At 45.5% G+C, this 21,443-nt stretch overlaps 2 protein-coding genes across 6 annotated transcripts in view; one reads left to right on the top strand and one right to left on the bottom strand.

Moving 5' to 3' along the window:
• Positions 1-1,059: 1,059 nt before the first annotated feature.
• Positions 1,060-20,394, bottom strand: OTUD6B (OTU deubiquitinase 6B). 3 transcript variants are annotated; one of them, XM_069957365.1, is made up of 7 exons: positions 20,328-20,394; positions 10,508-10,662; positions 8,992-9,084; positions 8,443-8,755; positions 5,074-5,135; positions 4,115-4,221; positions 1,060-1,469 (listed from the first exon to the last, which is right to left on the bottom strand). In XM_069957365.1, exons 2-7 carry the CDS (start codon positions 10,646-10,648, stop codon positions 1,394-1,396), a joined length of 792 nt encoding a protein of 263 aa, XP_069813466.1. In that variant the 5' UTR covers positions 10,649-10,662; positions 20,328-20,394; the 3' UTR covers positions 1,060-1,393. The 3 variants fall into 3 exon arrangements, with proteins under 3 accessions (XP_069813466.1, XP_069813465.1, XP_069813467.1); XM_069957364.1 differs by lacking the exon at positions 20,328-20,394 and adding an exon at positions 12,525-12,709; XM_069957366.1 differs by lacking the exons at positions 4,115-4,221; positions 20,328-20,394 and adding an exon at positions 12,525-12,713.
• The window catches only part of PIP4P2 (phosphatidylinositol-4,5-bisphosphate 4-phosphatase 2), a 38,633-nt gene continuing 29,633 nt past the window's right edge, over positions 12,444-21,443 (top strand). The window contains exons 1-2 of one of the 3 annotated variants that reach the window (XM_069957368.1): positions 12,444-12,812; positions 15,637-15,825. In XM_069957368.1, the coding sequence (XP_069813469.1) occupies positions 15,810-15,825 (16 nt within the window). In that variant the 5' untranslated portion in view covers positions 12,444-12,812; positions 15,637-15,809. Of the gene's footprint in view, positions 12,813-12,836; positions 12,903-15,636; positions 15,826-17,962; positions 18,122-21,443 lie in introns of those variants that run through there. The other 2 variants (XM_069957369.1, XM_069957367.1) reach the window with 2 other exon arrangements.

Below are 21,443 nucleotides of genomic sequence, written 5' to 3'. Positions count from 1 at the left end.
TTTATTCCTCAGACTTTTTGGAAAATGAAAGGTGGAATCTGGTTGGTTGCTAGGGGCAACTGAGCCAGTTTCACTTTACCCCATGTTTGATAAATCTCCCCCATAGTGTTGTGTGCCACTAGGGTGGAGGGTATTGTTACTGCTAGCTGGTGTGGAGAGTCCTACAGCGGTGCTTCCTGGGAAAATGTATAAATGCCAACTCCTCATAAGAAAGGATACAAACTTTAGTGGTTATCCTCCCTGTAGGTCTGTGTCTGACCCATTAGAGACACTAAGGTTTCTAGGGGATGCTGGTTGGCAGGGAGAGAGGCCTTTGAAAGTTTTAGAAGAACTGCAAATGTGTATTGTCTCCAGATTCTCTCTCGAAACAATGCATCATCATATGTCTCTTGCCCCAAGTGCTGTCAGTGTCTCTGACCAGCCCTCCAACATACATCACTATTCTCTTTTGATACATAAAGATCTTTATTCGGACATTTAGTAAGAGCGGGATGTGTTTCTGTAGCATAATTCAGCGTGCTCTAAACAGCAAAAAGAGTAGATGTGCAGTAACATGAGATTTTCTGCTATAGCTCTGGGCAGGGAACTCGTAGGAGTAGGTAGGGCGGGAGGACTGATGAACAGCGGAGGGAAAGCAATGCATTCTGGGAATTATAGTGATGTGTAACTGCTCAAACAGGAAATAAGACCCCCATACAAATGGATTTTTGTCTATTGTTGAATTGGAGCAGACAGGTAAGCAATACTATATGCTACTGCAGCAGTTTCTCCCCCTTTAATTTGATGTACCCCCTCTTAAAAGGGGGAAAAACTGTTGCAGAAGCATATAGTATTGCTTACCTGTCTGCTCCAATTCTAAAATCGAGACCTCTCTCATCACCATCAGATCTGACAGAGCAAGTACATACTGTAATTCTTATCACTTGATTTGGCTTTAATCATAACCTTAATACTCTGTGGCATGTGTACGTTACCTAGCATAGCATTGTGTGCGGTATATATATATATAAACCCCCATTCATCTAAGATTTGTAATTTTAATCCATGACAAGGAAGAAGTTTTAGAAGAAAAAATAATTTATTCTTTTAGGATGACCAACAATATTAAATGCATCCATGACAGACACACTACTATCGAAACTGATGTACTGAGGAGTTTGTCTATGTTCATCTTAAAGTGCTGTGGTTTATTACCGTGGCAGTCTGCATAATCCGTGTGTCCAGGTGCCGACCGCCCACATTCTACTCCATCACATGATTTTTTATTTCTTTAGTTAATATTCAGGTGGTGCAATGGCTGCCTTCCCATACCACAGACCAGGAGACATAAGCTCTGTTTTATGGGAAAATGTTATTGTGGCCTTGAGCAGCAATACATCTTTGGCACAGAGAACTACTCAGCAGGAGTTACACTTAGTGGTTCTACAGAGTTATAATGCTCTCCCAGTCCATAAGCATGTCGCATATATCTAGGGAGAAAAAAAAAGGGACTGTGAATGTTTCCATTATAGAATACCATGGTAATATATCAAGGAATAAATTACAACCATTAAAGGGGTTGTTCACCAATTTTTTTTTTTCTTTCAAATCAACTGGTGCCATAAAGTGCCAGAGATTTGTAATTCACTTCTATAAAAAAAATCTTAAGTCTTACAGTACTTATCAGCTGCTGTAAGTCCGGCAGGAAGTGGTGTTTTCTTTCCTGTCTGACACTGTACTCTGTTGCCTCCTCTGTCAATGTCAGGAACTGTCCAGAGCAGCAGCAAATCCCCATAGAAAACCTCTCCTGCTCTCCAGACTGGAAATAATACAATTTCCTGCTGGGCATACAGCAGCTGATAAGTACTGGAATGCTTGAGATTTTTTAATAAAAGTAAATTACAGATCTTTATGGCAGCAGTTGATTTGAAACAAAAAATTTTTGGGTGTACAACTCCTTTAAAAGAACTGTCTACCTTAAAGGAAAACTCTAGTATAAGCATAATCTTTGGAGTCTACATGCATTAGCATAACTTAAAGCGTAACTATAATTTAGATAGCCAAAAAATAAAATTACTCTGTTAAAAAGCCCATGTGTTACCCTTTAAAAAGAGCCATAAACTGTGTTGATAGCTTGTGCGCTCGCTAAGATATCACTAGTTGTTTGGCTCAGAAGAATAAATGAATTTTTATCCTAGCTGACAAAGTGGGCGTGGCCTCTCCTCGCCCTCCGCACTAGTTTATTTCTAAAGTGTGTTAGAAACCCCATAAGGGTAGCTTCATACACACCATATCGCAGCAGATCCGATCTAAATAACTGAACACAGCATCAAATCTGCTGCAGATCCGGTGTGTGTGAATGCCCCCATAAAGCACATCATTTTAAAACTTTACCCCTCAAAGAAATCAAAACAATCCATAGGACCTTTATTAACCCTTTTAGGTGATTAACTGAAATATAAGCAAGTGGAGGAGAATTATATAAACTTGTCAACTTTTTTTGGGTGTGCAAATTTTTTTAGAATGAGGAGGGGAGGGGGAAGAAAGGTTGGGGGGGGTGTAAGAGGTGATGAAGGGGCAAGGTGGAGGGAGTTGGCATAATAAGAGGGATGATGAGAGTGAGAGGGGATGATGAGAGGGAGGGGGAGCCAGGCTCACTGGGGCACGGCTGCGGCAGGGCAGAGAGTAGAATTTATCAGACCCAGGACCTGTCACCGGGCATCGGAGCGGCACTGGCATAGTTGCCAACAGTCCCGGATATGACCCAAAGAGCCCCGGCGCCTACCGTGATGGGGGCGGGGCTTACTGGGTCATACCCGGGACTGTTGGCAACTATGCACTGGGTGTCATGAGAGGGAAGGGGGGGGAGCAGCAGCAACGGCAGTATTGCAGAGGGCCCAGTAACATGGCGGTCGGCACCGGAGAGGTGCCCGTGGCCCTGATGGCTCAGGCACACCGCTGCCTGACAACAGTCGTCATGAATCAGCAGTGATGAGACTGAAGGGGGGACTGGCCACACCGGCGGGGCAGCCATGAAGACAGCAGCCACAGTGCCAAGGCTGCAGGGAAGGTATGAAGGGAGGGGGCGGGACTTGGGCGGGGACCTATCTGAGAATCCATACAAAACTGCTGCTTTGGCAGAGTACGGATTTTCAGGAATGTAGGACAGCTTTAAACAAGTAGCTCAGAGCCAAACACAGCTCTGAGGGGACATTCATCTGCATGTATTTTTTTTTAAAACGGTTTACTTTTCATTATTACTATAAATTGCAAAAATTATCATGCCCTAGGCTAACTAAAAAAAAAAAAAAAATTATAGTTGCGCTTTAAAAGTGCATTCCAGTAGGGCTGGGCGATTAATCTAATGAATTTGCCCAGAATTTTTAGCGTTGATTTAATTTTTTTGTGAAAATCGTAAATCCGATCTTCACAAAAAATCATTGCGGGCAGTTCAGAGAGGGGCGGTGTGGTACAGTGTCAGGCGGGTGGCCGAATAGTCCAGAGAGATGCGGCGCGGGCGGCCTCCAGGAGCTATTGACCTGCCCCCGCCCCTTACACACAGCATCCCGCTCCCCGATCTCTGGAGGAAACAGCAGGGACTGCAGCTGTAGAGCGGGATTGGATCCTGCTGTACAGCTCCAGTAATCACCCTATCCTGCAGTCCCTGCTGCCTCCTCCTGAGATCGGGGACCTGCATGTGTGGCTGGGAGGGGAACCTGTGTGCCGGGGTGAGAGGAGGGGGGGCTATGTGCACTCCTGCCCCTGTCCCCCTCAGTCTGCCCCAGTCACGGGGAGCACTGTTACACTGGGAAGCAATACAGTTGTTGTCTCAAACGTCATTAAAATAGTATCTGACGCTGCGAGAAAAATTCAGTTTAGCAAAAAAAAAAAAAAAAGATTTAAATCGAGAATTGTCCCAAAAATTTTTTCAAGATTTAAATTTTTTTTGCCATATCCCCCAGCACTACATTCCAGCCGCTAACACTTTGGGGAGAAGTATCTGATGCATAGGGGTCCAACCTTTGAGACCCTCTGTAATCTCAGAAACAGGGACCTGAATGTACCACCAGAAAGAAGCAGCAGGGTGTGCACCACCACTCCATTCATTGTCTATGGAAGATATTAAGATACTCACACTACAGTTATCGGCTTGCTTGAATACTCTTCCCCAATGATAATAGGTGAGGCGTCAGCCTGGATAACCTCTATAGGAGTCTGCAGTATGTGCGATAGGGCCCGAAGCTTTAAAATAGACAAAATCAAAACCTATATTTCAAATATGTATTTTATACTTTTCTACATTAGAGATGAAATAGGCTCAATAAGATCCTAAGGGATCCCACCTCCTTCACTGAGTGGCTGAGCGGACCTGAGACGTCACGTCTCGGGCCCGTGTCAGACACCTGGAAGCGGCCGGGCATTGGAGTGCCGCGATGCGGGACCCGCCACTGGAACCGGGGAGGTGAGTGGACGTCTTTTCCCTCAGCCACCTTGTCCCTGGTCCCAGCGCAAAAGTGCCCCCACACTGGAGTACCCCTTTAAGCCCACATGTAATTGTTCCCTTCTCCTCTTTGCATCCCCACCTCCCTGAGGATTCCGGCAGCCCAGAGGAACCACGTCAGAGGTAAGGGACCTAAGTTGGTGACTTAGGGCCATACCAAGGGGTAGATCAGGGTAGGGGTCGCCCTTATTTGGGCGAGTGCCCCGCTCCACCCTGTGCGAGCAGAGGTAGTTTACATACAAACATTGCAACAGGGCATAATAGGGTAAGTTGGTCCCTGCCTTGTATATACAATCTTACTCTAAATGGTTTAAAATTTCTGATGCTTCTCACCATAACATATAAAGACTGACAGAAATACTTGACCCTGTTTTTTTCAGCAGCACATGGTGTGTTGGTTGGTTGCAGTGTGTTTACTACAGTGGCTACATATATGCTTTGTGTATGTTAGTCTATGTTTGTGGGGGTATTTAAATTTTAATATTGATAATTAAAAGTTAGATTTTTTTTTGTCACACCCCTTACTGTGATTTGGTCTGTACCCGATTCACACCTTTAGATTAGAAAGGCTGTCAATAGTCCACATGACTTACCTCTAGCTGGCCTCCCCAGGCTGGTGTGTTTGCCACTTCAGTGCAATACTTCTCAAATTCATCTGTGTAATACAGGAATACACTGGAGTAATACTGTACACTGCAGATCAACTACATACACTGATGCATCTTTTCCTCATTCTAATAGTGAGTCCTGTAATATACTGCTGTTACATAGGAGATGTGGCCTGTAATATACTGCTCATACATAGGAGATGTGTCATCTAATATACTGCTGTTACATAGGAGATGTGTCCTGTATTATACTGCTGTTACATAGAAGATGTGGCCTGTAATATACTGCTGTTACATAGGAGATGTGGCCTGTAATATACTGCTCTTACATAGGAGATGTGTCCTGTAATATACTGCTGTTATATAGATGTGTCCTGTAATATACTGCTGTTATATAGATGTGTCCTGTATTATACTGCTGTTTAGGGATGCACGATGCACCGAAAAATCGATACTACTATCGATTTTTGGGGCAAAAAAACGGTTCGATACCAGGATATCCTGGTATCAATACTTTATGTTAAACTACAAAATAGCGTAGTTTAACATATAGTGCCGAGAACATGACAGGCGGCTACCTGAGCGCCTGTCATGTTCTCTCTGTGCCACCCCTGCGAACACAGACCCGGGACCCTGCGCGCTCACTCGGGCCCAGATCATCCACCTACCATGCAGCTGCCGCCGGCAAATTTTAGGTCGCCGCTCCTGCCTCTGACATCGCCAGCCCCGGGACACGTGTGTGTCACTGCGGGTCCTATGGGCTAAGATGAGGACCTTCCCCCCCCTCCACAGGCACCGAGCATGAGACACAGCTGGGCCGGTGAGTGTCTGACAAGGGCAGAGGGGCAGCACAGGGTCGGCGGCAGGAGAGGGAGGAGAGCGGCTGAGAGCTGCACGGTCCAGGAGAGGAGAACGCAGGAGAAGGCTGGAGGTGGGGGAGGCGAGGAGGAGATCTGACAGGAGGTAGCTGTGAGGCCGGGCCGCCAGGACACTCCCGGGGCCGGCATCAGCAATGTGGGGGGTGAGCAAAAGGTCGGCCTGGCTGCGACTGTGAAGGGGAGGGGGCGGTAGCCTGCACATTACTCTGCCGCCCGAATCCAGCTAGAATAGTGCAATTGCAACCCCCATCATCCCCCCTGATAGCTGAAGTGTGTGTTACATGACAACAACCCCATCATCCCTGATAGCTGAAGTGTGTGTGTTACATGACTACAACCCCCACCATCGCCCTGATAGCTGAAGTGTGTGTTACATGACTACAGTTCCCATCATCCCTGATAGCTGAAGTGTGTGTGTTACATGACTACAACCCCCACCATCGCCCTGATAGCTGAAGTGTGTGTTACATGACTACAGTTCCCATCATCCCCCTGATAGCTGAAGTGTGTGTTACATGACAACAACCCCATCATCCCTGATAGCTGAAGTGTGTGTGTTACATGACTACAACCCCCACCATCGCCCTGATAGCTGAAGTGTGTGTTACATGACTACAGTTCCCATCATCCCTGATAGCTGAAGTGTGTGTGTTACATGACTACAACCCCCACCATCGCCCTGATAGCTGAAGTGTGTGTTACATGACTACAGTTCCCATCATCCCCCTGATAGCTGAAGTGTATTACATGACTACAGTTCCCATCATCCCCCTGATAGCTGAAGTGTATTACATGACTACAGTTCCCATCATCCCCCCTGATAGCTGAAGTGTGTGTTACATGACTACAGTTCCCATCATCCCCCCTGATAGCTGAAGTGTTACATGACTACAGTTCCCATCATCCCCCCTGATAGCTGAAGTGTTACATGACTACAGTTCCCATCATCCCCCCTGATAGCTGAAGTGTTACATGACTACAGTTCCCATCATCCCCCCTGATAGCTGAAGTGTTACATGACTACAGTTCCCATCATCCCCCCTGATAGCTGAAGTGTTACATGACTACAGTTCCCACCATCCCCCCTGATAGCTGAAGTGTGTGTTACATGACTACAGTTCCCACCATCCCCCCTGATAGCTGAAGTGTGTGTTACATGACTACAGTTCCCATCATCCCCCTGATAGCTGAAGTGTATCACATGACTACAGTTCCCATCATCCCCGATAGCTAAAGGGTGTATCACATGGCTACAGTTCCCATCATCCCCCCTGATAGCTGAAGTGTTATTGTGCATATTATAAGATTATCACCTTCCTGATGACACGCGGTAAATGGTGCAAGCGGAGAAACCACCAAATTCAGTACCACATAAAAACGTGGTACTAAATAAAACTACAGATTGCCCCATAGCCATGTTAAGAATCAGAATAGGGCTATTTTTTTTAAGAACATTTATTTTAAATAATGGAAACTTTATTTATAAAGTAATATGGTTCGTACAGACCTGACAGTCGGGGGGGATCTCTACTCTTGTGTTTTTAAAAAAAAAAAAATATATAATTTATTAAGTATCGAATTGGTATCAAGCATTGAAAAAAAAAAGTTGGTATTGGTATCAAACTCAAAATTCTGGTATCGTGACATCACTACGTGCTGTTACATAGGAGAGGTGTCCTGTAATATACTGCCCATCCATAGGAAATGTGTCCTGTAAAATACTGTTCTTACATAGGAGATGTGTCCTGTAATATACTGCTCTTACATAGGAAATGTGTCCTGTAATATACTGCTCTTACATAGGAGATGTGTCCTGTAATATACTGCTATTACATAGGAGATGTGTCCTGTAATATACTGCTCTTACATAGGAAATGTGTCCTGTAATATACTGTTCTTACATAGGAGATGTGTCCTGTAATATACTGTTCTTACATAGGAGATGTGTCCTGTAATATACTGCTCTTAAAATATACCACTATTACACACAAGAGTAGATCTGTCAGTAAAACATTGCTGCGGATTTGATTTTGGTGCAGATTTCAGCTATTATGTTGATTGGCCAAATCCCCAGAAGAAAAAAGAGCCCTATTCCACGGAACGGATATCAGCCGCTACGGACGATAATCGTGCCGTGGAATAGAGTGCAACGATCAGCCGACATCGTTCATGTCGGCTGATCGTTGCAGTCGCTTGTTTTTCAACATGTTGAAAAACAAGCGACTGATACAGCAACGATCTGCTGCTGTCGCTCCGTTGAATAGGAGCACCGCCGCCCCTCTCGCACTCACCCGCTCGCTGCAGCCGCGTTGAATAGCGGCGGCAGCGAGGGGGGAACGAGGAGCAAACGAGCGCTGAGAGCGCTCGTTTGCTCCTCTAAACGACCAGTGTAATAGGGGCTTAAGTATGAGTGAACATACCCTAACCGTTTTATACTTGTAGCCTGCCTCCACCCCAAACTCTGTAGCCATCTCACCTTGAGTGTACATTTCCCCTGTGACAGAATTGGTTAGAAAGGGGAGGAAGTCCTCTGTGTGGCTCTGCATGTAGTCTGCGGTGTGGCGTCTGAGACTGGTCAGGGTGAGGTTACTATCACGTTCCTTCAGCTGGTGTTCGATGGCCCTGTACATGCAGTGGCCGTCTGTTGGGATCTGCCTGATCTGCAGCTGTCTCTCAGACAGGATCTCAGCCAGTTTCTGACTTTCCAGGTGCCGAGCTCCACTCAGGTTTTCAATTTCAGCCTCTGCTATGCGCTCCTCTCTTTCTTTTTCTAGGGCGGCCTTCTTATCCTATAAGGAGAGCAAATACAGGTCAACATGATAAAACTAATGACATTGAATACTGTGGACACCAAACATGTATGCAGGTTGTAAGGTCACATACTGAGAGCCTTATGTCTAAGATGCCCTAACAGCGCTGATACACAACAATCCCACACTACAGATCAGGGGTCTGGAAGCCATCTTCACACACATGCTGGCCCCCAACACTAAAGTGCAGTATGGAATCCATGCAGTCATCTCACCCGTCTCTTCTGTGCCTTAGACATGCGGGTCTGCTGAACAGGGGCTTCATTTCCAAGATCTAAGTTGGTGACTCCATTAGAAATGTTCTTCTCCTGAGACAAGAACAAAGAGATTTACATGTCTGCTTGTTCATCTGATACATTACACACAACATCTATGCAAACCTAACCAGTGTCCTTACTGCCAGAGGTAACATATAGCTGTGGTTTATTGCTAGCTGTATACCTGTGGCTAGGTAATACAGAAATACAACACTGATCCTTCTTATCTGGACAAAATCGGACTTCTTATTCTGAAAAGTACCTTTAGGCTAGGTTCACACATACCGTCTACACGGTGGATTTCATGCTGTGAGTTTGCAGCGAAATCCACTGCTGATACCAAACTGTCATTTTCAACGAGATTACATACTCTCAGCAGGATTGTCACCCTGCTGTATGTAAATGCCCCCTTAAACCGCGGCCACCACCCAGAGCACACTGTACCTGGCCTATGCCCCGGCTGCAGCGCATTCTCTGGGAGGTCCCGCTCAGCCAGTCAGTGACTTCGGCGGGGCCGTACACTGACTGGCTGGGCAGGACTTTTGGGAGCCGCAGATGCAGCCAGAGCGTGGATCAGGTACAGTATGCTCTGGGCGGGGGGGGTTGGCATTTACATACAGCAGGATGACAATGTAATGTAATCTCATTGAAAATAAAAAGTTTGGTATCCGCATCGGATTTCGCTGCAAACTCACAGCGTGAAATCCATTGCAGATACGGTACTATACAGATGTTGACACCCTTCAATTTTCCTATTGGCTAAATATACCATGTTGCAAGATTCCATTATACTCAGAAGGGGAATTAGGCCATACTATATGTCTGTGTGTGTGCCTCCTGGTGGTCATAATGTGAATGTCAGACTGGAAAAGGGTTTTGCTAGCATGCTGGAACTTAAAGTGTCATTGTCACATCACAAAACTTTTGACATATTATATGTCCAGCATTCATATATATAATAATATGTTTACTGTGTTTAGACAAGGTATTTTTAGGGACTATTGTTAGTTGATAATGTCATAGAGACATGTCAAAAGTTTTGATCGGTCCAGATCTGAGTGTTCAGATCGGGAGATGGAGCCAGAGGAAGACGGGCTGCAGAGTCAAGTGATCAGTCGGACGTATAATGGAGCTCTATGGAGTCCGACTGATCACGTAACTCAGAGCCGAGAGAGGACGTTCTGAAGCCCGTCTTCTCCCTGTTCTATCTCCCGATCGGTATGGGTCTGAACACTCAGGCCCGAACAAATTAAAACTTTTGACATGTCTCTATGACGTCAAAAGTTTTGTGACTTTTAAAAGAACTTCACAGAAAGGTTAGATAGGCAACATCCGCACTTCAGTCATATATGTGAGCATTACATTTCGATAACATCCTATGGCTCAGGCCAAAATTTCAATGGGAATATTTCACAGTTCTGACTTTGTGTTTGACATTAACTCAATGTTAAGAATCGGCACAGGGATCGCTCACGTCTGTTTCAGCAGGCTGTTTCTGAGACAGAGCCGCTAGCTCCTGCTTGTGTCTTTCCTCCAGTTCTGCTTCCATCTTGGCAATGTCATCTGTCAGCTGTTTTCTTTTCTTCTTGTCGTTCTTAGGCACACAGTTTTTCATGCTCTGAATCTTAGCTGAAAAGAAAAGAAAAAAAGAAAGTGAAATATGTGACTATACAGACAAGCATATAATAGGGAATGATGCCTTGTCCTTCCAGGATCCACGATGAGCAGAGCAACAACTTCCTACTGTTATCCAGACAGTCTTGTGGATGCGGGGAGAGAGGAGCTGCAGGCCTAGGTCACACTACAGTGACTCCCCACGCCGCTGCTGCAATTAAAGTATTTCTTCTTCAAAATTCCGACACCGGAAGACAGGCCTGAAACTGCGTGAGTACCTCTACAGTGCGGTATCGGTGGTTTGAGGGCAGCTACATGCCCTTACAGAGAGACCTCTAGGGTATGTGCACACTGAGGAATCTAGGTGGATCACCCGCCATGGATTCCACAGCTTGCCCCCTGCACATCTCCACCCGTGCCATACTTCATTCAGATTCCGCCGTCTGCTTATCATTCTTCGGGGGACAGCGGAATCTGCCTGTGCATAGAATGGAGTCTAACTGATTCCTCAGTTTGCACATACCCTAAAGTAGGAAAACCCCCTTAAGACCTCTGTCATAGAGAGAAAGCAGCTGCTGCACCTCACACCTATGGCTGACACTATTGCTACATTTAAAAACCAACGCCAGGATGTTGGTATATATTTGATCAAACCATATTGCTTCATGTACCACATGCAGGTCTCCTGGTTCACATGAGTCCCTACACTAACTCAACACTGTGTCGGTCAGCAACTGCTAACCCCGCAAAGAGAGTGCAAGCAGGTAAGGGTGGGGTGCAGAATGCCCTGCAACCCCGATGTCACAGGACCAAACACCAAGGGTCCCCCCCAAACCCAGCAGGCGCCGCAGTCAGAGAAAGCAGCCACCAAGCAACACAAGTCTGAACAAGGTCTTACTACTCACCACTGCACCGGAGTGATGGCCGCTTTCTCCGCCGGCGGTGCCTGCAGGTTTGGTCCTGTGACATTGGGGTTGCGAGGCCATTCCATGGCCCCCCTTCCCTGCTTGCACACACTTTGCAGGGTTTGCGTTACACACAGTGTTTGGTTAGGGACTCAAAAGACTTATACTTTGCTTTTTTATTAAAAGGGATCCTGTCCTGCTGAATAATAAGTCTGATCTACAGGCAGCATGGTATACAGCAGGAGGAGCCGAGCTGATGGATATATGGTTTTATGGGAGGAGTCAGTTGTTCCTGTAAATCTCGGCTCCCCATGTGCTGTGTAGTCAGGTAGGCGGTCAGTAGCTGACAGCTATCTCTGAGGACATGCTTATACAGGGAAAGCTGTCCACCAGTTCTCTTGTGTTCCTGGGACAGATGGGGAGTCCCATAGAGCTGCTTTGTGTGAAATGAGAATACTGGTTTTGTGGAAGTACAATCAGAAATGGCGCTACAGTTACATTAGAGAAGACAATCCCTTTAAATAGGGTCTGTGCTCTCAGATAGAGAGGGATGACACAATGCTAGAATATACAATCACCTCATTACTGACAGGGGCCCAAGCTCCCAGACCAGGATTCAGAGCTGTGGCCCCTTTCCTGAACTACTCACTGCAGAATAGGGCGCCCCCTTCAGGATGAGGATGTATAAGGTGGTCGAACCCCCAGTAACCATATCCTACTGACACGCCATCGTTATGAGATAGGAATACCCCTTTTAGAGCGTTCTATGCACCGTTCCCGGACCTATGGCTATTGCAAAACTACAACTCCCATAATGCCTTGCCAGTAGAGAACACTGCTTTACGGCTTGCTGTTATCCCCTGTCCTGTCCTTCCAGCACTGGCCGTGTATATAGCGCAGATACATGACGCCACAGCACGCAGCGCTATGATTCTCCATATGCAGTATAATATAGGAGGAGGCCGCTCTCACCCTGCAGTTCCTTCTTCTCCTTGCGGTGCCGCTTGAGCAGCACTGCCTCCTCCGAGCCGCCATCCTCATCCTCCATGCTGCCCGGCACACCGTCACCTTCCACACATCACCGCACTGACGCTTCTCACGGGCATGACGTCACTGCCTCCCCCGTCAGCTCCGCTCTGTAACACAGCCAATCAGAGTGCGGCCCAAGGCTCTTGCTATTGGTTATTGGTCAGCTCATCGTTTTCCTAACTGGCTCACCCTTTACACATCACCCTGGATCGTCATAGCCGAGCGCCATGGGTACGTAATCAGTAGTCGCCAGTTAAGGGAGGCGCAGGCGGCCATCTTGGATTAGGGCAAAAATCATTTTTATCTTTTGAGACTATTCAGGTAGCTGTAGAATTACTGTATATTATTATATGATCTACAGCCTGTTCTAGAGCAGGAGTAACAAAGAAGGTTAATGTATATATATATATATATATATATATATATATATATATATATATATATATATATATATTTATATATATAGGCAGATTTATAAAACTTGTCTTTTGCCCATAGCAGCCACAGCTTAGCTTTTTCTTTGTATTCTGCTTTTAAGAAATGCCCTGTAGTAGGTTGCTAGGGGCAACAATTTTTCAGGCTGTTTCATGCATTTGCCTAATAGTTTTGTAGGAGAGGATACAGTATAACTTGTAAATTATTGATCTAAATCACAGCTTACTGTGTTCTTAAGTGTCCAGTGGGCAGTCCTAATCAGTGATTGACAGCCTTTCTGTACAGGTATACGTACAGAGATAGGCATCAATCACAGAATAGATCCACAAGGACGACAATATTGCACAGATAAAACATGGAAGTTAAACAAGTGCTTAAAGGGGTTATCCAGCGCTACAAAAACATGGCCACTTTCCCCCTACTCTTGTCTCCTGATTGGGTGGGTTTTGAAGTAAATGGAGCTTAATTGCAAACCACACCTGAACTGGAGACAACAGTAGGGGGGAAAGTGGCCATGTTTTTGTAGCGCTGGATAACCCCTTTAAGCAGTCCCCAAAACAATCTGTGGCATCAGGAAGAGTGAGCTTATTGAGGAGCAGATAGAAAACATTTCTGTATGTATTAAGCTAGGTTCACGGTGGCTGTACGGACATCTGCACCAATAGGCGTGAACAGAGTCCATGGGGCCCCATTGAATTTAAGAAGTTACATTTTTTTTTACACACGTGTCCTCCATTTTACAAGAAGGTGATGTGAAGGAAAAGCTGTATGCTCCAAACTGAGCCTAACATCTGATTCACAAACTTTTTCTAAATACAGAAGAAAATAAGATTCAGTTAATAAAGACATCAAATGCAAATAAGAACCATATACCTTGGAGTACCTGACAAAGTTAAAGCGAATGTACCATTAGTATATCGCTTTTTTGTTTTTCACATGATTAGACCAGTGCGGGGATGTTGGTGCCGAGGTCCCTTTTTTTGATCCGCAGCCTAGTTCCTACGCACAGTGCTGGCCTATTCCTGAGCACCGGCCAGGCATGAAGTACTGGAGGTGGGCCTGCTGGCCCCCAGTGTGACGATCTCTTCTCCATGACATCTCTTCATTGATTCTAATGGAGCTGTGTCACAGTGGGGAGGGCAGATCATCACAGTGGGCGGCAGCGGGCCCGCCCCCAGTGTATCATGCCTGGCTATGCTATGGAATAGACAGACACCGTGCGCAGGAATCGGGCTGCAATTTATAAAAAGTACCGTGGCATTAGCATTCCTGCATCGGTCTACGTGTACTAGTGGTACATTCGCTGGAAAATGTCAGCTAAAAAGATGCCCCAAACTGCTCACATAGGTACAGAGCTATATAAGCAGTGAGGCTATCCATAACTTTATTGTAGTTGTCTGAGGCTGCTGTCACCCAGAAAAATGCTTTCTTGTCGCTGCCTTGTAGTGTCATAGGGGGATGGTCAGAGCGCATCTGTGCACCTCAGTGCCCTGGACACACCTCTGTGACACTTCACTTTTTTTTTTGGCGATTGCAGCCTCAGACAACAACAATAAAGTTAAAGTGTCACTGTCGTTTAAACTTTTTTTTTTGCAGAAATCAATCGACAGGCAATTTTAAGAAACTTTGCAATTGGGTTTATTAGCCGAAAAATGCATTTTTATCATGAGAAAGCAGTTTGAAGCTCTCCCCCCTGTCTTTATGTTTTTCTATGGAGAGGGGAGGGGTGGAGGGAGATGAGGCACCAAAACAGGACAACAAAGAGTTAATTTACAGCTTCATCACCGTGCTATCTTTGAAGTCAGCACTGACCTCTCTGACCTCTGAATACCGGCTTTCATACAGCTCCCGCTGTGTAATCCTTTGTTCTCTGCTCTCTGCTGGTGACTAATCTCCCTCCTCCCCCTCCCCTCTCCATAGGTTAGACAGGGCTCAACTGATGTAACAGAGTCGAGATTTCCTGATAATGAGCAGTGAATGAGAGAGAGAGAGAGGAGGAGGGGGAGGGACCTGGGAAAAGTCTTTTTGAATGCAGATAATGGCATATTTGCCTAATAAATCCAATAACAAAGTTTATTAAAATTGCCTGGACTATTGATTTTTGCAAAAAAAAAAAACTGTGATACTATAAGGATAGACTCACTGCTTACACAGCTATATAGCTATGTAAGCAGTTTGGGATATCTTTTCTAGTTGACAGTTTCCCTTTAAAGTAATGGGAATTATTAACCAATATAGGACATATGTGAGGATGGGCATGATACACTACAAGTCAAAGCCTAACCATAAATATTCAGTCCACTAAATACTGCACTGAAAATTACACATTTCCAAATACAGCAAAGGACTAGTTCAGCTCCTTGTGACTACAAAATTGACAATTATGAGGGATACTCACACAATGGCTGTCTATTTGCTAATCGCGCATTTACACAGGCAGATTTATCTGACAGATTTTGGAAGCCAAAACCAGGAATGGATTTGAAAAGAGAAGAAATCTCAGTCTTTCCTTTATGACCCGTTCCCTGTTTATGGTCTGTGCCTGGCTTTGGCTTCAAAAATCTGTCAGATAAATCTGCCTGTGTAAACGCACCATAACTTGTTCCAATCCTTATTTCAGCGCCTTCTGGGAAAGAGACAACTAGAGTGAATGAAGACCTCGGCAAAGCGTTTGTGTACTGCGAGCTGGCCATAGGTTGTTATCTCTACACGCTGCATGACCAAACCTCATTGATAGGCATTGGAATTATATAGTGGGTTTTGTGTCTGCAGTAGAGTTTGGCAAAGAGAAGCATGGTGAAGTTTAGAGGTGAGTAAGTAATTATTCTCACAGAAGCCTTACACCCCAGCCTTCATTTGGAAGTGAGTGGCTGTGCCTTGTAGTGCAGCCCGTTTTTTTTTAAGTCAATAGCATTGCGCTACAATACCAGGCACCACCGCGAGCAAGGCACAGCCACTATCCAGTGAGAAGGATCAAGCGTTTTAGCCCCTTCAGTCAGTTATGGCAGACGTGCAGGGAGAAGAACCCCAATCTAACATTGTCTTTTTTTCCTAAGGATAAGCCACCCATATTAATGCCTCCTCCAAAGATGCAGGAGATTTTCAGACCGCCTCAACCCCTGTGACGCTATCTGTTTGATATTAGCTTTGTGCTCCGCCTGATCAATGTATTTAGAACATGCTGTTCTGCTACTCATCATAGTGTAAGGAAATTGTATAGGACAAGTCTTATCACTAACAGACGTAAGATGTTTCTCTATATAGTCAAAATCAGGATTCCAGATGCTGCTATGGTCTAAAGTTACAAGACATATTGTGTAGAGCCATGACAAGCAGCAATCCTTATATTCAGATACAAATGTATGAATGAAACCCTTCAACACTGTCTACATTACCACTGTGACACCATCTATACCCCATAATATTCAAGAGATGTGAAAGGCTTCTGAAACCTTCTTATAAGACTCCATACACCAGTTTGGCGGTTTCGTCAAGGGAAAACGCTACAACTGTAGTCCCCAGAACTTTAATCATTGTCCCAATAGTTACTGAAGGTAATTACAGCTACCCCTAACAGCGATGCAAGTTAAGGCTGGGTTCACACACAGTATATTTCAGTCAGTATTTTTGTCCTCATATTGCAACCAAAACCAGGAGTGGATTGAAAACACACACAGGCTATGTTCACACACTGTTGAAATTGAGTGGATGGCCATTGGCCGTGATTATTACGAGAATATACATTGCATTGCTGTCTATGGGATCTCAGACGGAGCATATACACATGGTATACGCTTCGGCCTGGATGCCTAGCAGCATGTCAGTTTTCTGCGGCTGCTATTCATTGAATAGCGGCCACAGAAAACCATGTCAGTGCACACTGTGGAGCGAGCGGATCAGGCCACTCGCTCCATAGTGTGCTGTGGGGAGTTTTCATGCGGGCACGCACGGATGTGCCCGCATCAGAACTCTGCGGCCATAAAGATCATCCGGACGGTACTGCAGTACTGGCCGGGATGATTTTTTCAGAGACTGGCCGTTCACAGAACGACCAGTCTCTTACGAAGTGTGAACATAGCCTAAATCTGTAATGGAGTCCATCTTCTGCAGTGATTTGGATTGGGCAGCCTGCTTGGGAGTGAAGCGCACTGTATCATGTTTCACACCACTATGTCTGGGAGTGGAGTGAGCATGCGCCCAAATTATTATTTATACAGCAGAATTTTTTTTTCTCTTTCATATTACATGTATTTTTATGACGCATTGTACACAACTAATGATAATTTATGGAGCTGTTCAATAGGCATACCACGTAAGAACACCACATATGCTACTGTTATCTGTGGAACAAGTTCAATGAGGCTATGTTCCCACAGTATTTGCTCAGTAATTTAGTCAGTATTTTTCAACCAAAACCAGGAGTGGAATTAAAACACAGAAAGGGTATGTTCACACACTGTTGAAATTGAATGAATGGACATCATTAAATGGCAAACAACGGCCGCAGTTTTAAAATAACAGCAATTATTTGCCATCAAATGACGGCCATCCACTCAATTTCAACAGTGTGTGAACAGATCCTTTCTGTGTTTTCAAGCTACGCTTGGTTTTGGTTGTAAAATACTGAGAAAAATACTGCTTGGGAACATAGCCTTGGCTTGGATTTACACACTGCATGTTTCTTTACTTTTTATGCTTTTTTAAACTTTTTTATGGCTTTTTTCCTATACGACTTGAAAAACACAAAAAAAATCCTAAACACTGAAATAAATCCTAAAGACACATGATATATTCAGAGAAATGCTGCCGTTTTACTGTCTGATTTTCCATGCATCATAAAATTGCCCTGTTTCTCGTGGCCCAGACTCTGTGTGAGGTGGGAGGATGTCTTGGCGGCGGTCTCCTCCCCCTCTTCTCCTTGTGATTGCCAGCCCTGTGACATGCACATCATGAGAAGCAGCCTCCTTCCCTCCCCTCTGCTGGAGCTGCAGCTGCTGCAGTCATGGCTGCTGATGGTATTGATGAACGTTCTCCCCTGATCTCTCCACATTCTGGCAATGTCACCCCTACAGCACCTCCATACAGCCAGGAGAGCAACCTACGGGGTAAGCCCAGGCATCATCCATGCAATGCACCTAATAGGAGCAGGCTTGTCTGTGTCCATGTGTCCTCCAATTCAAACTCACAGGAGGGAGGTGGTACTATCCTGCTCAGTCCTATAGCTCTGGTAACACTGCAGAGGTTTGGGCTATTGCAGCTCTGCTGCTTTTGTTTGGCTGGGATATAAGTATACACAATGCCATCCTATGTCACCCTGACGTTACACCGGATCCCACGCACTGCCGCCTTCCTACACTGCTGGGGGATGGAGATGCCCTTTAAACATTGTACAGGATGTATCTGTCTCTTGCTACACGTGTATTATTAGTTGTCTTCTGTAACTAAATCTGCCCTGGGTTAATCCCTCTAACAAGATTTACCAAGTCCTGGATTGGCGGTGGTAATAAGCCAATTTTTCCTTGTATTAGGTGGTTACGTTGTATAGGATGTTTTCTGCTCTATAGGTTATTCTGCATGGTGATGAGATATTTGTATGTAGAAGTTGGTAACGTAAAGTTATAAGATAAATGTATCCATACAGTCATCTGTATAATATTGGCTCATATATACATTCGTATAATATTGGCTTATACTTATATACCTACATAGGTATAGTGTATATGGATTGTGGGCTGAAGTGCTATAGGTTTATAGACATATGTTGGAAACAAAGGAGCACGTGGGTTGTAACTTCTGTCATATGAGAGCTAACACATGGGGTCGCCTCTGCTTTGGCCTCATTGTTTATTTAGGGCAAGGCTGGAGCTTCTTGACATCTATCTATCCCATATCATGTAATTTACAGCATGTGTTTACTATTATACTATCAAGAATTTATCCCATGTCAATGGGATAGGGCAGGGGTAGGGAACCTTAAAGTTAAAGCTTTGGCTGTACAGGCATGATGGGAGTTGTAGTTTTGCAGCAGCTGGAGAGCCAAGGTTACCTACCCCTGGTGTAGGGGATAACAGGCTGATCAGTCCGGGGGGGTTGTTCTACCCACTTGAAATTGTCCCCTGGAAGCTCCATTGAGCAATTATTTTGTCCCCGCTATTGGGATCGGGGGAGATCCCAGCGGTTGGACCCCCACTGATAAGCTTGCTATTTTTGACTATAGGGAAAGGTGCTAATTTTTTAAGATGGGAATACTCCTTTAAGGCCATTTATTTTTGAGTCTCCTAGCTCGACCACAGTTCTTGTGTCTCAGACGGAAAGCATCATATAGATTTGTTCTATATTGGTATGTGTGTATATATATATATATATATGTGTTTGTTTGAATCATTAGAACTAGTCAGACCAGGACTCGCAACAGTATTACTTTTGACTAAAACTGACATTATTAAAGAGGATGTACATCCTCTTTAACCTGAAGCCACAGATCGATCGGTGCCGGCACAGGGAAGCCGGTGCTGCGGTCCGTTTTTCGTACTGCCGCCCGATTCCCGTGCACGGAGCCGTTCGATCCAGCGGTACCGGCCGGTGCTGAAGCACTGAAGGTCGGCCGGCCCGCCCCCAGTGGGAGGGAATTCCCTCCCCTGTATGATGCAGCTGCATTCATTCGAAGCAAGCCGGGTCATACAGGGGAGGGAATTCCCTCCCACTGGGGGTGGGTAGGCCAACCTCCAGTGCTTCAGCACAGGCTGGATCGAACGGCGCCGTACATGGGAATTGGGCCGCGGTCCGAAAAACGGACCGTGGCATCGGCTTTCCCGTGCCGGCGCCGATCGCTCTGTGGCTTCAGGTTAAAGAGGATGTACCGGGTGGTACATCCTCTTTAAAGGGGTACTTCACAAATATTTTTATCTTTAAAATCAACTGGTGCCAGATATTTGTAATTTACTTCTATTCAAAAAATCTTCCAGTACTTATTAGCTGCTGTGTGTCCTGCAGCAAGTGGTGTTTTTTCCAGTCTGGAGAGCAGGAGAGGTTTTCTGTAGGGATTTGCTGCTGCTCTGGTCAGTTCCTGATATAAACAGAGGTGGCAGCAGAGAGCACTGTGTCAGACTGGAAAGAATACACTACTTCCTGCAGGATATACAGCAGCTGATAATTATTGAAAGACTCAAGATTTTTTTTTAATAGAAGTAAATTACAAATCTCTGCCACTTTCTGACACCAGTTGATTTGATTTTTTTTTTTAGTATATATATATATATATCTCATATATCTATTGCTTACGTCCCTGCCCAGTATACCCTGCAAACCTACTCTGATAAAGTCCTGTGCTGTATGCAAATTCAGCTCAACTAGGCATTTGGCTGACCCTGTTGCCGGAGTAGTCACAGTCCCGGGCTGTCCTTTGTTGTAATCACCCAAACACTATGGGGGAGATTTATTAAACATGGTGTAAAGTAAAACTGTCTCAGTTGCCCCTAACAACCAATCAGATTCCACCTTTCATTTTCCAAAGAGTCTGTGAGGAATGAAAGGTGGAATCTGATTGGTTGCTAGGGGCGACTGAGCCAGTTTGACTTTACACCATGTTTGATAAATCTCCCCCAATGTGTCAACAAATCCTATTAGCAGTGATGAGGAACCTTCTGCCCGCCAGCTGTTGCAGAACTACAATTCCCATCAGCCTTTGGCTGTCCAGGCATGATGGGAAGTTTAGTTTTGCAACAGCTGGAGGACAGATGGCTCCCCTGCTAATAGGATGAGCTGTATGGACATATGAGATCAATGACACAACCCTTTCTTTGTAGCTGGGGGCCCGTAAGGCCTATGCTAGATATACATACATATACACATATATACAGTTACTACAAATTCTATACATTTTATTTTATACTTAGCAGATTGTGGCTAACACCTTCCCATTTCCCGTGAGTCTCTGCTTTTTATCTGGGGGTATATGAAGTACTTAATGTGATGTGTCTGGATAATCTACACCAGTGATTTTCAACCAGTGTGCCGCTACACATGGTCGGGTGTGCTGCGGGAAAAGTTCCCCAAACTATGGTGCCCCTGCAGATCGCCCCGCTGCTGCTGTCCGACTCACCTACTGGCCGCCTGTAGCGCCCGGACGTGCTCCTCCTATCCAATTAGCGGAGACCGGGAGCGTGGCGCGCTGCGGCGGGCCGTGATGCACGCATCCAATCAATGTGTGCGCTACGGCCCGCCGCAGCGCACCACGCTCCCGGTCTCCGCTGATTGGAAGAGCACGTCCGGGAAGTATGGTGGAGAGAAGCACAGGAGAGAAGCAGGGGGGAGAGAAGTATGGTGGAGAGAAGCACAGGAGACAAGCAGGGGGGAGAGAAGCATGGAGGAGAGAAACATGGGGATGGGTGAGAGAAACATGGGGATGGGTGAGAGAAACATGGGGAT

This window comes from Dendropsophus ebraccatus, chromosome 2, assembly GCF_027789765.1.
Source record: "Dendropsophus ebraccatus isolate aDenEbr1 chromosome 2, aDenEbr1.pat, whole genome shotgun sequence".
NCBI lineage: Eukaryota > Metazoa > Chordata > Amphibia > Anura > Hylidae > Dendropsophus > Dendropsophus ebraccatus.
The sequence above is the reverse complement of the archived record's forward strand: the minus strand, read 5'-3'. Positions and strand labels throughout refer to the sequence as shown.